Source organism: Pongo abelii, chromosome 6 (assembly GCF_028885655.2).
Source record: "Pongo abelii isolate AG06213 chromosome 6, NHGRI_mPonAbe1-v2.0_pri, whole genome shotgun sequence".
Classification (NCBI taxonomy): Eukaryota; Metazoa; Chordata; class Mammalia; order Primates; family Hominidae; genus Pongo; species Pongo abelii.
In genome coordinates, this window is record NC_071991.2 from 8,669,393 (window position 1) to 8,684,375 (window position 14,983).

At 48.1% G+C, this 14,983-nt stretch overlaps 1 protein-coding gene across 15 annotated transcripts in view; it reads left to right on the forward strand.

Annotated features, from left to right (window-relative positions):
- The window catches only part of TRRAP (transformation/transcription domain associated protein), a 135,339-nt gene that overhangs the window by 89,340 nt on the left and 31,016 nt on the right, over nucleotides 1-14,983 (forward strand). For all 15 annotated transcript variants that reach the window (XM_054560183.2, XM_054560188.2, XM_054560187.2 and 12 more), the window contains 8 exons: nucleotides 2,347-2,526; nucleotides 3,945-4,091; nucleotides 8,262-8,381; nucleotides 8,600-8,887; nucleotides 9,058-9,195; nucleotides 10,329-10,441; nucleotides 10,887-11,022; nucleotides 13,875-14,066. In XM_054560183.2, coding sequence (XP_054416158.1) covers nucleotides 2,347-2,526; nucleotides 3,945-4,091; nucleotides 8,262-8,381; nucleotides 8,600-8,887; nucleotides 9,058-9,195; nucleotides 10,329-10,441; nucleotides 10,887-11,022; nucleotides 13,875-14,066 — 1,314 coding nt within the window. The remainder of the gene's footprint in view (nucleotides 1-2,346; nucleotides 2,527-3,944; nucleotides 4,092-8,261; nucleotides 8,382-8,599; nucleotides 8,888-9,057; nucleotides 9,196-10,328; nucleotides 10,442-10,886; nucleotides 11,023-13,874; nucleotides 14,067-14,983) is intronic.

Here is a 14,983-nt window from a genome sequence, read left to right on the forward strand (position 1 = left end):
ACATCTGCGGCCGGGGGCAGCTGTGAGTCTTCTGAGTGGGGGCTTCAAAGCCAGGAGGTGTTCACACACACTGAGATGAATCAGAAATCTCCAGCACAAACCTGCTTCTGATCTCCAGGAAGAAAGTAAAGACTTCAGGGCAAGCGTTCATCTAAAGCGTTTTTGGGCTGATTTAAAATCCTGTGTCAGAAAGTTGAATAGTATATTTTTGTAGGTGAAGATTCATTTTTTCTTCAAATATAAAAAAGTTTGAATTCTGTCTGCGTGCCCTAGAAAATAAAACTGTGGACTTGTCAACTCCCATTGTTCTTTTATTTTTATTTTTTTTTTTTGAGACAGAGTCTTGCTCTGTTGCCCAGGCTGGAGTGAAGTGCTATGATCTCAGCCCACTGCAACCTCCGCCTTCCAGGTTTAAGCAATTCTTGTGCCCCAGCCTCCCCGGTAGCTGGGATTACAGGCCCATGTAACCACACCTGGCTGATTTTTGTGTTTTTAGTAGAGATGGGGTTTCACCGTGTTGCCCAGGCTGGTCGCAAACTCACAAGCTCAAGTGATCTGACTGCCTCGGCCTCCCAAAACGCTGTGATTACAGGCATGAGGCACCATGCCTAGCCCCCATCATTCCTTAAGCAGGAAGATGGAGCAGCCGGGCCAGGGCCTGACCACACTGTCGGTTTTGGTTCCTTAGTGTGAGGAGTCGGGTGCTGGCAACACAGGTGTGTTTAACATGCTCAGTGTTATATGATGAAAGCGAGATCCAGACCTAGAGTAGGATTGACTTTTCATGGAAGGCAAGTCAGATGTTCTTTGAGTTTCCAGCAGGATTGTGGCAAGCTTCTAGCTTGCTAGAGTTTCGGCCTGTGGCTCACTCATCAGCTTGGGTTTGCTGTGGCAGGTTACCAGTGCTGTGCAGGTAGTTCTCGTCCATTTACCTGGAGTGAATGAAACCAGGTCACCACATACTATGTCTCCTGAGACAGCTGGAACAAAAGGTGGATGAGTTCTCTTTGATGAGAAGAAGGGAGTGAGTTGTGGTGCTGGTTCTCAGGGGAGCCTGCTAGCATGTTTCCCGTTTGTGCCGGATGGGCGGGCGTTCTCTTGACGCGTGTGCAGCGTGTGTTTGGAATTTTTGCCTATGGCCACACCTGGGCAGAGTTCCCTGCTCTTCCATCACTCGTTCAGGAGACCTTCCGACTGCTGGTTAGTTGCCAGGCACTGGGTTGGGTGCTAAAATTACAAAAACAGATGAGATACTGGCTGTGGCAGGTCCATGTGAATCGGTCAGGGGAAGGGCACAAGCCAAGAGTCCTCGACTCCCTCCTTCCTTTGCCCCTGAGTGGCCACCACCATCTCTCATTAGGACAATGGGAACCATTTCCTTAATGTTCAACCACCTCCCCTCCTACTGATAAGTTTTCTCTGTCGTTACAAAATTATTCTTAATAAAGCAGATAACAATACTCTTTCCATTGTGCGTGGCATAAAATCCAGCCTCCAGGCTATGGTCCTCAGGTGACTGGCCCCCCGTCTGTCTCTGCATCCCCATCTCCCTCTCCCTCCAGTATCAGTCTCCAGGGTGCTGGCCTTCCGTGTTCTTGAACTTGCCTCACTCTTGCCACTCAGGCTAATGTGCAGCTCCCTTTAATTCTGTCAGTCCACCCTGTTTCCTGGCCACGTTACCACAGTGAGCACGTGCCTGGCTGTGTCCTTCCCTCTGACACTTCAGCTCCTTGAGGCAGGGGACACCATCTCTGTGCAGGCAGCAGATGAGTCTGCAGGGCCTCCATGGCACCCAGTGGGTGCTCAGGGAATATTCGCCCAAGACGGCAAGAGTGGCGTGGCCAGGCAGTGTGCGCACTGCCCGTGGGGAAGCACGGTGGGGTGGGGAGTGGCCCGACTGCAGAGGCAGGCAGGGGCTTCAGTACATCACGGAGGGGCTCACGACTCACACGGGGAAGCCTGTGCACTGTCGGCTGAGGCTGCGGGAAGCCGTGGGTGGGTGGGCCGGGATAAAGGGCCACTGTGTGGAAAGAGATGGGTTCAGGAGGACGAGTCTGGGGGTGAGGTGGGAGGTTCCACCCAGGTGGGAGCAGGAACCGCCTAGGTGTTGAGGAGTTAAGAGTGGCAGGGCCTGGTGTGTGCTATGAGTGAAGCAGAGGTCTTCTGTGTGTGGACGATGCCTTGGAGGGGATAGAGGAGAGGAAGCCCGTCCGGTCGGGGAGAGGTGGGAAAAGGTGCTGAGCTCATACTTGGACCTGCAGAGTCAGAGGTGCCCGAGTGAGGGGCATCTGGGAGAAAAGTCCATGCGCATGCCTTGGGTCTGTCTCCTTTCCACACCCCTTGCAGCTGCTTCTGGCCGTGTGTGAGAAGAGCACCCCCATTGGCACCAGCTGCCAAGGAGCCATGCTCCCGTCCATCACCAACGTCATCAACCTGGCCGATAGCCACGACCGTGCCGCCTTCGCCATGGTCACGCACGTCAAGCAGGAGCCCCGGGAGCGGGAGAACAGCGAGTCCAAAGAGGAGGTGAGGCCCTGCACCCCACGGGCAGAATCCCAGAGAGGAGGTGAGGCCCCGCGCCCCACGGGCAGAATCCCAGAGAGGAGGTGAGGCCCTGTGCCCCACGGGCAGAATCCTCGGTCCTGCAGAAGAAGTTATTGTATCAGCTTTAGATTTGTTTCGGGCATGAACAAGGTATAAAAACCTGTCTACCTGAAAGCTCTGAATGTGGTACCTAAGTTCAGCTGGATTTTTTTTTTTTTTAGTTAGAATTGAGAAGCATCTTGCACTCCCATTCGGTTTTGAGATGGATCACGTTACCATGAGCTAGTACTGCTGAGAACAGAACATTTCCCTGTGCCGTGATTTTTCTCTCCTGGTGAGAAAAGCCCGTGTTCACTACAGAAAGCGCTGCCTGGGGGAATGCTGCCTGCCACACAGGGGCTGGGGCTCTAGTTGGTTCCTCCAGCAGCCTGCTCAGAACCCATGTCTCTGCCTAGTCCCGGGATGGGCAGCAGGGAGCCTTTGCTCCTCCAAGAACCTGTACCAAGGTTGATGGCTTAGTCTTGGTGGCTTTCTGTCCTCCATGAAGAAGTGGCTGCCGCTGTTCCTGGCAGGGATTTTTGTAGGCTGTGTCTCCTTAAGATCGTTGGTTTTTGGAGGCTCAGCCTTTGTGGAGCGTTGCGTCTTAGGAGACAGTCAACCCGTGCTGCAGGCGGGCACGGCACCCTCTTTGCTCTAAAAGGGGTGGTGCGTCCCCTCTTCCATGTGCAGGATGTCTACTCATTAATAATTTCGAATTAAAATTTTTTTCTTTTTTTTACTGTTGCTGAAACACTAGATTACCAGGTCATTTGGTCTTTTCTTTCTATAATCTTCCTGTGTGAAATAAATTGCCAAGTCTGAAGTTCTTCATTTTCAAGGGCACACACCAAATTGTCGATACCTGACTTCAAGGAGTAGTTTAATTGTTGACTGACTTCTCCAAACCTTCAGACAGAAATAAGGTGTATTCCTCTTTGGGAGTGGTCATATAAAACATTGCACCAGCAACATGCTCCGCCGTGGCCCTGAGGGGATTCTCAGGTTGAGCAAGCCAGGCAGCTGGGCGACTGTATTGCATTTTGAGAAATGATAGACTATGATTCCATTAATCTTTATTTTTACTGTTTGAAGTTTATTTTAAATTGTGCTTTTGACAAAAAACCCAATGTGAAAGCACACTGGTGGCTTCTTTATAGTCATTTTTAAAAAGAGAGAGATCTGGTCTAGTTAATCCGGGTTTTGTTTATTTTAGGATTGAAGATTATTTAAATACTTACACACTTCCAGGAAACAAACACGAATTTTACCAAAATTGTAACAAGAAGCCTACAGGAGGTGTGTTTGTTGGGTTTTCTTGAAGCCTTTGACATTTTGGTTTTGCCTGCTGCTTTGTTTCTTAGGATGTAGAGATAGACATCGAACTAGCTCCTGGGGATCAGACCAGCACGCCCAAAACCAAAGAACTTTCAGAAAAGGACATTGGAAACCAGCTGCACATGCTAACCAACAGGCACGACAAGTTTCTGGACACCCTCCGAGAGGTGAAGGTCTGTATGCAGCTTGGAAAGGATTTGTTGCTTTCCTCCCATGGACAGTTCAAAGCCTAAATCAGGATCATTCCACAGCAGTGTAACTTTTTCTGTTTCTTTCCTTTTTCTTTTTGAGATAAGATGTTGCTTTGTCACCCAGCCTGGAGTGTAGTGGCGCAGTTGCACCTCACTGCGGCCTCAGTCTCCTGGGCCAAGTGATCCTCCCACCTCAGCCTCCCAGGTAGCTGGGACCACAGACATGAGCTGCCACGCCCAGCGAATTTGTTAATTTTTTAGTAGATACAGGGTCTTGATATGTTGCTCAGACTGGTCTTGGATTCCTGGACTCAAGTGATCCACCCACCTTGGCCTCCCAAAGTGCTGGGATTACAGGCGTGAAGCAGAGATTTGGGAGTGTCACAGTGTCTTATAGGAGAAAATAGGAAAAAAGTTAATTTCTCCACCACCATCTCTTGAAAGAAACGGTAAAACTGTGTACAAAAAATGTGTGAGGAGACATAATAATGTTGGATTATTTTTCAAGTGCACTAAAAAAGGAGAAAATGAGAAATGAGTTAATTTGCTAAATCAAGCCCACTTTGTGGAGCTGGGGGCCTCCAGGTGCATTTATGTTTGAAATCTAGCCAGGTAGAAACTCTCTGGCTTCTGCAAACTCTCAGGTAAATTATAAGTCTGATTGTTTTTTATGTCATGACCTTGAAAGACTGGTTGAAGCTCCATGTACCAGGTTACTTTTGACGAGGAGGTATTTTTCTGTTCTTTCAGGAGCTGGGTGATGATTCTGATTATTCTGTTCATATCAGGAGCTAGGTGGGAAAAAAGCATGAACTACTTCTCACAAGTGATTTTTACATTAAAATCTTTTGGTGACCTATGTTGAACTTGTGCACTGGATCAGTCTTTGAACTTATACCCAAGTGACACCATTGTCATCTTGGATAAGGATAAAATGCTTTTCTGTGGGATGGAGCGGGAAGCAGAGCAGCCTGATACATGTGAGTGATAGCTCTCATGTCATGGGCCAGGCATTTCTTTTGTTTGTTGGTTTGTTTGTTTGTTTGAGATAGGGTCTCACTCTGTTGCTCAGGCTGGAGTATAGTGGTACGATCTCGGCTCACAGCAACCTCCATCTCCCAGGTTCTAGCGATTCTCCTGCCTCAGCCTCCTGAGTAGCTGGGATTACAGGCACACACCACCACACCCGGCCAATTTTTGTATTTTTAATAGAGACAGGGTTTCACCATGTTGGCCAGGCTGATCTTGAACTCCTGACCTCAGGTGATCTGCCTGCCTCGGCCTCCCAAAGTGCTGGGATCACAGGCATCTTAATAGACCCCTGTCCCTACTGCCACCACCACCAGGAAAAAGGGCTGTAAGTCCATGTCCTGAAGCCCAGAGGCCTTTGGCTGATGGTCACCATGACACATCACCACATCATCAGGTGCCTGTGCCTCAGTTTTATCCTCAGCTCCTGGTGGGAGTGCCATCAGGAGAGGAATTTCTAGCAGTATGTTGTGCGAGGGGTCAGGATATTTGGTTTTATTCATTAAGATTTTTGTCTTGGCTGAATTGGTCACAGCTGTACACCTCCACGTCCTCTGTGGGGCCGTGGCTGCTCTCTGGATGGCAGCTGGGTTAGACCAGATGTGGCTGAAAATCTCGGCAAATCTCACAGAGAATTTTGCCCACGAATGTCCCCATGGTCTTCTCTTGATCTGAGGCTTCATAGCCTGAGTCTCAGGGCCCATCTGTGTCACCCTTTATAAGAGGATTGCTCAGGCTGGAGCTGCAGACGTCGTCAGCCATATGTGTGTCACAAAGGAGACCCTCTAACTCAGTGCCCAGCACAGGTGGGCACACCATCGCCCCTGAGCCTGGTGTGCCGCCTACTTGCTGCATATCCTTGGGCCACTCTGGCAGACCTGTGCCCACCTCTTAGCATGGTGTGGTTCTCAGGGTACTTGGGTGTGATTTAATTCTTCCCTTCTCCTTGGGTTCTTTTGTGTCCCATTTTCCTCGTTCACCTTTTACATTTGATCTCATTTCATCATTTCAGCATCTTTTTACTGAGAGCCTGCTCTGTGTCAGGTGATGTTCTGGACGCTGGAAACACAGTGGTAGCTGGTCCTCAGCAGGGTGTACGTTCTAGTGAGGGGAAATAATGAACAGAAAGAAGTGCTAATTCCTCAGGAGGCGAGATGGGTGCTGGGGTAAAGCAGCCAGGGCTGGTGGGGTTGGAGAGGGTGGTGTCGTGTTATTTCATCTTCTGTGTATTTATGGGAGTTGAGATTTTTCATGGAGCAAGATGGGGTTACAAATCATTGTGTTTGTTGTTTCCACCCTGACGTTTTCCTTCCTGGAGCTCCTCTACCCCGTGAAGTGGTCAGGTGCCACCAGCTCTTCTTAGACTCTTGGATTCTAAATCCGGAGAGGGCGGTCCTCACCCCAGGCACACAGGCTCTTTCTCCTTCACCTCATTTCTCAGGTCTGGCCATTGTTCCCTGTGGGAAGTCTGTGGAGGCAGCAAGCCCTCGCTAGGCTCTTTTGACGCTGTGGGTCCACCACGGGGCCCTAACCCCTGCACCTCTTTGGGACAGTGTGTACATCAGAACAAGCCATGGACTTGGGGAGCAGGAGCAGACTGTAATCCTGAGACACAAAACCCTGAACATCGTAATCCCGGATGTTGAAATCCCTAAAGATCAAAATTTCTAATCTCTCAAATCCCGAAAATATAATGCTGGAAAAAACAATTTAAAAATTCTTTAAAACATACACAGACACACCCCAAATAATACTTTACTAGGTAGGTTTCCAGGTATTCCGTAGTCCAGTCAAGTTGATGCTGTAAACATGGCACCCATAGGCATCTCCTTAAACCACGCAGACAGTGACAGGGAATAGTTTCTAACCTGATGCAGCTGTGATGATGATTTTCAGGGATTCTGATCTTTGAGGATTTCAACACTTGGGGTTAGGACGTATGGGATTGTGTCTTTTGGGATTCTGATCCAAACCCCCACGGTTGGAGTTGAGCAGCTTTATTAGCAGGTCAGTGACCTCGCTGGGCTCTTCATTTCTCCCCAGCTCTTGGCCTCCGCTAAACTGACGTGGAGCTGAGAGCCCCCGATGGGCTGGTCAGGGTGAAGTGTGTGGCCATGTGAGGGGAACTGTGCCTACTTCATCACAGTCCTCCTCACAGGGCAGCCTGATGACAGATACTTAGGAGCGTTGTTTACCTAAATGTTTTCACCCATTTTCCTTGAAAGATTTGTATCCTTGGTGTCTGTTTTTAGTGGAAACGTGAATGTGCTCGTGCTTTCCCCTCTTGGGTTTGCTGCAGGAGAGATGAAAGCGTAGTCATGTCCCTGGCACTCTGCCACCACGCCAGGGCAGCAGGGACAGTGTGGCTGTCAGCATGTTCCCCAGCCCCCTGGCGCCACTGCCTGATGCCATGTAGGGTGTCTCCTGTGGGCTAGAGCAGCCTCAGGCAGACTAGAAACCTGGCTGTTAATAAGGAATGTTGGCAGCTAATTCAGATCAGATCTTCAAAAACAAGAGGGCTAGGACGAGATAAACACAACTGTGGATGTACTGTGCCCTCCGGGCCCTCAGTTTCGACTTCAGGCTCTAGTCGTCCAGGTGTTCTGTTCCAGTCCGTCTCGGTCATTTTCTCCTGCCTCTTGTACACTGCAGATTGCAGAGACTGAACTTTCAGTTCTTGATTTGTTCTTCAGAATAATACCTGTTGGCAAATAGTTTATGTCATATACGGTGTGTTTTCACTTTACTATTTTCAGTGGCCTGGGCCTCGGTGACGTCTGTGTCTCTCTAAGTTACTCTTTCAGTCTTGTCGTGTTTTTGTCCTTCTTGGATATGGTGGGATCAGTAGTGTTAGGAAACCCCCTTAAAAACTAAGTGCAAATGCAGGTGCCATTGCTGAGCCCCTCGGGATGCCTGGGCTTGGCTGCTAAGTGCACCATGGCTTCCCACCACTCAGGATCCATGGGCTTTTACTCCAACATGGCATTTTCTCAGATCTTTGAAACTTTGAAAGTGAAGGAGCATCGATAATGTGTGAGACAGATCATGGGTGTCTTCTGAGCATGGCTGTGCGAGGCACCCCCAGCCCGTGGCCATCTCAGCCTGTTGTCTTTCTGTTCATAGACTGGAGCGCTGCTCAGCGCTTTCGTTCAGCTGTGCCACATTTCCACGACGCTGGCAGAGAAGACGTGGGTCCAGCTTTTCCCCAGATTGTGGAAGATCCTCTCTGACAGACAGCAGCATGTGAGTGTATCTTTAAAATCCTGTTTTGGAAAATTGTAGTTTTAGCTTTTGGTAAGTATTCATAAAAGAACAGAGTCTTTAACAAGTTTCAGAGAATGAGAGAACCACTGGCTGTCACTCGAGCGAATTAGGAAAGGTATTCTTAGATGCATCGAGAGAGACAGCAAGACTTGCCGATTTTTGAATGAAGGTGTAAATGACATGTGCTTTGGTTTCAGGCACTGGCGGGCGAGATAAGTCCGTTCCTGTGCAGCGGCAGTCACCAGGTGCAGCGAGACTGCCAGCCCAGCGCACTGAACTGCTTTGTGGAAGCCATGTCCCAGTGCGTGCCGCCGATCCCCATCCGACCCTGCGTCCTGAAGTACCTGGGGAAAACACACAACCTCTGGTTCCGGTCCACGCTGATGCTGGAGCACCAGGCTTTTGAAAAGGGTCTGAGTCTTCAGATTAAGCCGAAGCAAACAACGGAGTTCTATGAGCAGGAGAGCATCACCCCGCCGCAGCAGGTGAGGGTGTGCCTCAGTTTGTTAATTACCTCTTCCCTGCCAGTGACTTCACACTTTAAATAAATACTGCTCCCAAATGATTTCAAATGACAGCACAGTGAAACTGTATTTTTAGGGGGAAAAAAAAGTCTCTGTCTCGAGCACTCAGGAACCTTACTTCATGTTTTCAGGAGATACTGGATTCCCTTGCGGAGCTTTACTCCCTGTTACAAGAGGAAGATATGTGGGCTGGTCTGTGGCAGAAGCGGTGCAAGTACTCGGAGACGGCGACTGCAATTGCTTACGAGCAGCACGGGTTCTTTGAGCAGGTAAACCTCAGACCACTGATGGGCTTGGGTGCGTAATGAGAGGTCATTTATAATGGTTCTTTAATAAAATGTCCTCAAGTCGGAGTTCACGTTCTCTTTTTTTGAAATGGAGTCTTGCTCTGTCACCCAGGCTGGAGTGCAGTGGCACAATCTCGGCTCACTGCAACCTCCACCTCCCAGGTTCAAGCGATTCTCCTGCCTCAGCCTGCCAAGTAGCTGGGATTACAGGTGCCCAACACCATGCCCAGCTAATTTTTGTATTTTTAGTAGAGACGGGGTTTCGCCATGTTGGCCGTGCTGGTCTCGAACTCCTGACCTAAGATCCGCCCACCTCGGCCTCCCAAAGTGCTAGGATTACAGGTATGAGCCACTGTGCCTGGCCCAGGGTTCACATTTAAATACGTTTAAAGCATTTCAGTCCCTCACGTAAAGGCCCTATGACTGAAGTCTGCATTTAAGAGACACCTACGTATATGACGTGAGCTAAAGCACAGTCCTAATAAGTCCTTTGCATTAGATGCCAACGTGGATGCTTTTTCCCTCCCGTTGTTGGTCCTGTTGGAAGCGATAGGTTTTGTTTTTGCTTACGTTTTACTCCCCGTGTCTGCCCTTCAGTGTGGCGCAGGCCACCATTTCAGGGTGCAATTCCTAGCACTGTGTAGGGTGCTGTGCCACAGAACCTCCAGAAGCAGATGTGGCCTTGCGGCTCCTGCTCCGATTACTAAAGGATGGAGAAAGTAATCCCACATCTGGACAGCCTCCCCTCCTTCCATTCTGTTCAGGGAATCCCACTGTCTTCTGTCTCTGAACAGAGAGCTGCGGGCGTTTAGTGCTCCTGGAGAAGAGCTCCATGTGCTCCCAGGTCTGTGATTCAGCCTGCTGTAGACAACTGGGCCATGGCAGTGAAATGGCTGTGTTTCTTAGCCAGGTGCAGGCAGGCACCTGTAGCCTAGCTACTCAGGGGGTCTGAGGCAGGAGGGTGCCTTGAGCCTAGGAATTAGGAGTTTGAGTCCAGCTTTGGCAACATAGCAAAACCTCATCTCAAAAAACTTAGTTCTAAGTTTTAAATTTAAAAAGTAAGAAAAGGTGTGTTTCTAGTTAAACAGTGATTTAAAAGCATTAACTTTTTTTAGGCACAAGAATCCTATGAAAAGGCAATGGATAAAGCCAAAAAAGAACATGAGAGGAGTAACGCCTCCCCTGCTATTTTCCCCGAATACCAGCTCTGGGAAGACCACTGGATTCGGTAAGCCGAACACGGTGCTTGACGTGTGCATGAATCAGTTAAGGGAATCAGGGAAAAATCTCTGACCTTTTCTTGTAATGAGTGTTTTTTAAAGAGAGGTTTGCTACTTTATGGCCACATAAAGAACAAACAGAAACCCAAAACCAGCATTTAAAGCCTTGAGTAATTAAATAAGTCGACTGGAGAAGCAGTAAACTATCCCTCCATTTCCCCTGGCTCCAGTGCTCTGGGCTGTCTGCTGAATAGCAGGTGGTTTGTGGTGTCCAGGGTGGGCAGGGGGCTCACCCCGCAATGGAGCACACCTCCGTGTCCCGCAGAAGGCCACTCTTACTGTGTTGTTCTTCTGTAGAATGGAAATTTGCTCCCTAAAACCCTGTCCCCGCCTTTGTGAATTCATGAGTGCGCTGGTGACTGAGCTTTTGCTCTCGGATCTGTGGTCTTGTAGATGCTCCAAGGAATTGAACCAGTGGGAAGCCCTGACGGAGTACGGCCAGTCCAAAGGCCACATCAACCCCTACCTCGTCCTGGAGTGCGCCTGGCGGGTGTCCAACTGGACTGCCATGAAGGAGGCGCTGGTGCAGGTGAGACGCCCCGGGGGCATCCCTGCGGCTGCCTGGGTCCCTTTTCCTGAAGCTGCAGGTGTCTCTTGGGAGATTTCCCTTAGAACAAGCATTTTGGCAGTGGAAAGATAGCTTTTGGGAAGGAAAGGTTCCGTTTGATTGTCTCTAACACCTTTCCTGAATTTGAGTAATGACACTTTTTTACTAAATGAGAAATTGAAGATTAGAAATAGTCACAAACTATTAACTAGAGGATGGAATCGAGGCCAGGTGTTGACTTCTGGTTTGGGACCTGGGAAATGACTCATTGGATGCAGGGAGTTTGTGTTCCTTAGAGAAATAACCAGTCATTTATATCAGTAAAAATACATTCTTCCCTCAGTATCCAGGACCCCCCAGTGATACCAAAATCCACAGACACTCAAGTCCCTGATATAAAACGCTGTAGTATTTGCATGTAATCTCTGCACAGCCGCCTGGGTTCTTTAAATCCTGTCTAGGTTACTTACGGTACCTAATACGGTGTAATTGCTACTTACACAGTTGTTTTGTTACACTGTAGTTTTTAGGGAATGACAAGAAAAAGCTCTGTACATGCTTAGTACAGATGCAGTTTTTTTTTCTCCGAATATTTTCTATCCACAGTTGGTCGAATCCACACAGATGGAGGACCAGTCAGGATGCATTTACGATTGCTTATTCCTTCTTTATTCTGACAAAACATAAAACTGAATAAGTATTTGTAGCTCACCTTAATGTTCCCTTCTTTCTCCTTCCCAAAGTTTCCCTTAGCTGGATATATGCAGCGTCACGCGGTCCCGAGGTCTCACAGATGCATTTCTTCTTTCATAGATTCTTGATCATTTTATAAAACTTGTAAATTACTCACTGCTTAGAAAAAAACTCAAATATGTGAGTAAACATCCTGGGTAATCTGCACTAAATTAATTTCAAATATTCTTGAAAAGGATTCAGCAAATTACTTTTGTCTGTTTCTGTGCTTCCTAGGGTAGTTTCTTGGTTTGATTTAGAAAGTAGGTTAGCTTTTTTTCAGTAGGGAAAATAGAAGACACGCCGTTGTTCTTAGTGTAACGGAGGGTAGGTGTTGTAATTGGCAAAAATCTATCTCAACTAGTGTTGGAGTCCAGACCCTGTGACATTGGTGCCAACGTGGAGGGTAATGTTGGAAGCTGCTGTAGTCTTGTTTGCCTTCCTGAATTTCTTCTTCAGTGGGTTATCGAGAACTAAGAGGTACCATGAATGTGCTTTGGAAGAGTAAGATGTCAAAAACAAGCCGCAGTGTCATATAATTTGTGGGGTGGTGTCATTATTACCATTATTGCATGCAGTCCTTGGGACAGATACCATCATGGCACTAACGTGTGTCGCTTTTATTGTTACTTATTGTTTTCCAAAGGGGAATGTTTATTGATCTTACTACAGCAATTCCTGTAAACTTCCCATCATAGAGATGTCCTTCCATCTTTCTAATCACAAAGATATTATGTTTGAAAACTTTCATGAAAAAAAATTTTTTAATATTTTTAAATGAGATTAACAAAATGTGAGGCATTCCAGTGCTTTCTTCAGAAGGTAATGGGCAAAAAAGGCCTTTTGGAGCAGAAAGGAACACACGTGGTCTCCACCTGGCTGAGGAGCGGTTGGCCCAGGCTCATCCGCTGCTCCATGGAACTGACGCTGGAGTGCGGGAAATCTGGGGGACATTTTATAGTGAACGAGAAAGTGTGGCTTTAAAATGACAGGAAAATTTGCACATGTTCCCTCATGTTCATGTAAACCTGAGTTAACACCTGAACGGTTTAATTTCCCAGGATAACAATATGAGTTGGAAGTAATTCAAAATTACACCCATGTGGCCGGGCGTGGTGGCTCACGCCTGTGACCCCAACACTTTGGGAGGCCAAGGTAGGCAGATCACTTGAGCCCAGGAGTTTGAGACCAGCGTGGGTAACAGCAAGACCCCCGTTTCTACAAAAAATAAACAAAAATTAGCCTGGTGTGGGGTACATGCCTGTAGTTCCAGCTGCTTGGGACACTGAGGTGGGAGGATCACTTGAGCCCTGGAGGGGCTGTAGTGTGCTATGAGCATGACATTGCAGTCTAGCTTGGACGACAGAGTGGGACCCTGTCTCAAAAAAAAAAATTACACTGACATTTATCATACTGGAGATTAATATATATTTAACAGCTTAAAATGTGCTTATTGGCCAGGCACAGTGTCTCATGCCTATAATCCCAGCACTTTGGGAGGCTGAGGCAGGCAGATCACCTGAGGTCAGGAGTTCAAGACCAGCCTGACCAACATGGTGAAACCCATCTCTACTAAAAACACAAAAAATTATCTGGGCATGGTGGCGCACGCCTGTAATCCCAGCTGCTCAGGAGGCTGAGGCAGGAGAATAGCTTGAACCTGGGAGGCAGAGGTTGCAGTGAGCCAAGATCGCACCACTGCTCTCCAGTCTGGGCAACAGAGCAAGATTCCGTCTCAAAAATAATAATAATAATAATGCCAGCTGACTTTGTAGCAGACTGTGTGATTTTTCATCTGATCTGTCATAACAGCATTGATCAGTCTCTTTTCTTTGGAAGAACTGATGTTAAAGCCAGGATCCTGTGGTATGCTTTCATAGCTAGAGAGATTGGCCGCTCACTGGAATTTAGAAAAGGAGAGTATCCAGAAAAGACTGTGTAAACGCATGACTTCTCTAAAGAAAATACATTCCTATAGCCTAATTTCTGTGTATTGCCTTGCATACCTAGTGACCAAAAAAAGTGATCGTTTTCCTGTTTGACACTTTACACTGAGGGAAAGAAGGCCCCTCACGTCCTGTGTCGCGTTCTTTCACTGCCAGGTGGAAGTGAGCTGTCCAAAGGAGATGGCCTGGAAGGTGAACATGTACCGCGGATACCTGGCCATCTGCCACCCCGAGGAGCAGCAGCTCAGCTTCATCGAGCGCCTGGTGGAGATGGCCAGCAGCCTAGCCATCCGCGAGTGGCGGCGGCTGCCCCACGTGGTGTCCCACGTGCACACGCCTCTCCTACAGGTGCGTGCGGTGCCCCCACGCGAGCACGGGCCTGTGGCCTGTCGCAGACAAGTGCCAGTGTCCAGGCTTAGGTCTGCAGACTGCGCTGGACGGCAGAGATGAAACTCCTTCTGCTTGTCTTGTCCTCTCCCACTTAACACTCGTCCTCAGGAAAGGAAGGCCACAGTTAAAACGTTGAGAAAAACATGTCGGCATTTCTGCGGAATTGAAGACATCCTCACAGTGATTCTGGTTTTGAATTTTGCCTGAGGGATTGTTTTCAGTGTCCACTGTGCCACCCTCAGTTACAGAGCCCATCGCTCTGTTTTCAGTAAGCTTTTGGCGGGAGCTGGAGGGACAGGGTTAGGAAATGTTTTCCGAAATCTGAATGTAATGAGTTAAATTTCAGATGTAAACAGAAAGCACAGATTCTTCCAGGCAAGTTAAAAAATTACTGTCAACCAAGATACAGAGTACTGAACTAAGTGTTATGTTTAGGAGATTAAAAAACATTTTAAAACAATAGATTCTGCCTCAAAGGAGCATTGAACCTGAGACAGCGGGCATAGCCATAGAAGCAAATTTACAGTTGGGGGGGATACTGTGATTCAGAGCCATGCTGATCAGACAGAAAATCAGGATAACAAGGATCGAGAGAAGGGAGATATCATGTGCGCCATAGAAGCCAAGGACAGAATTTGGATAGGCTAAGGATTGTGGCCAGGGCCTTCCAGGTGAAAAGGTTGTATCAGAAGTTTGGTGCCAACAGCGCATCTGGAATTTAAGGGTAGTCTACCTCCCAGGCTCATAGGATGGTGACTCAAAATGTGTTTACATTTTATGGGTCCAAAGAGGTCACGAGAACCACGTTTGCAGGTGCTTAGTATGGCTGTGGGGTTTAGCAGGCACGTTGGGAAAAGGCACGCCTGCAGCAGGGA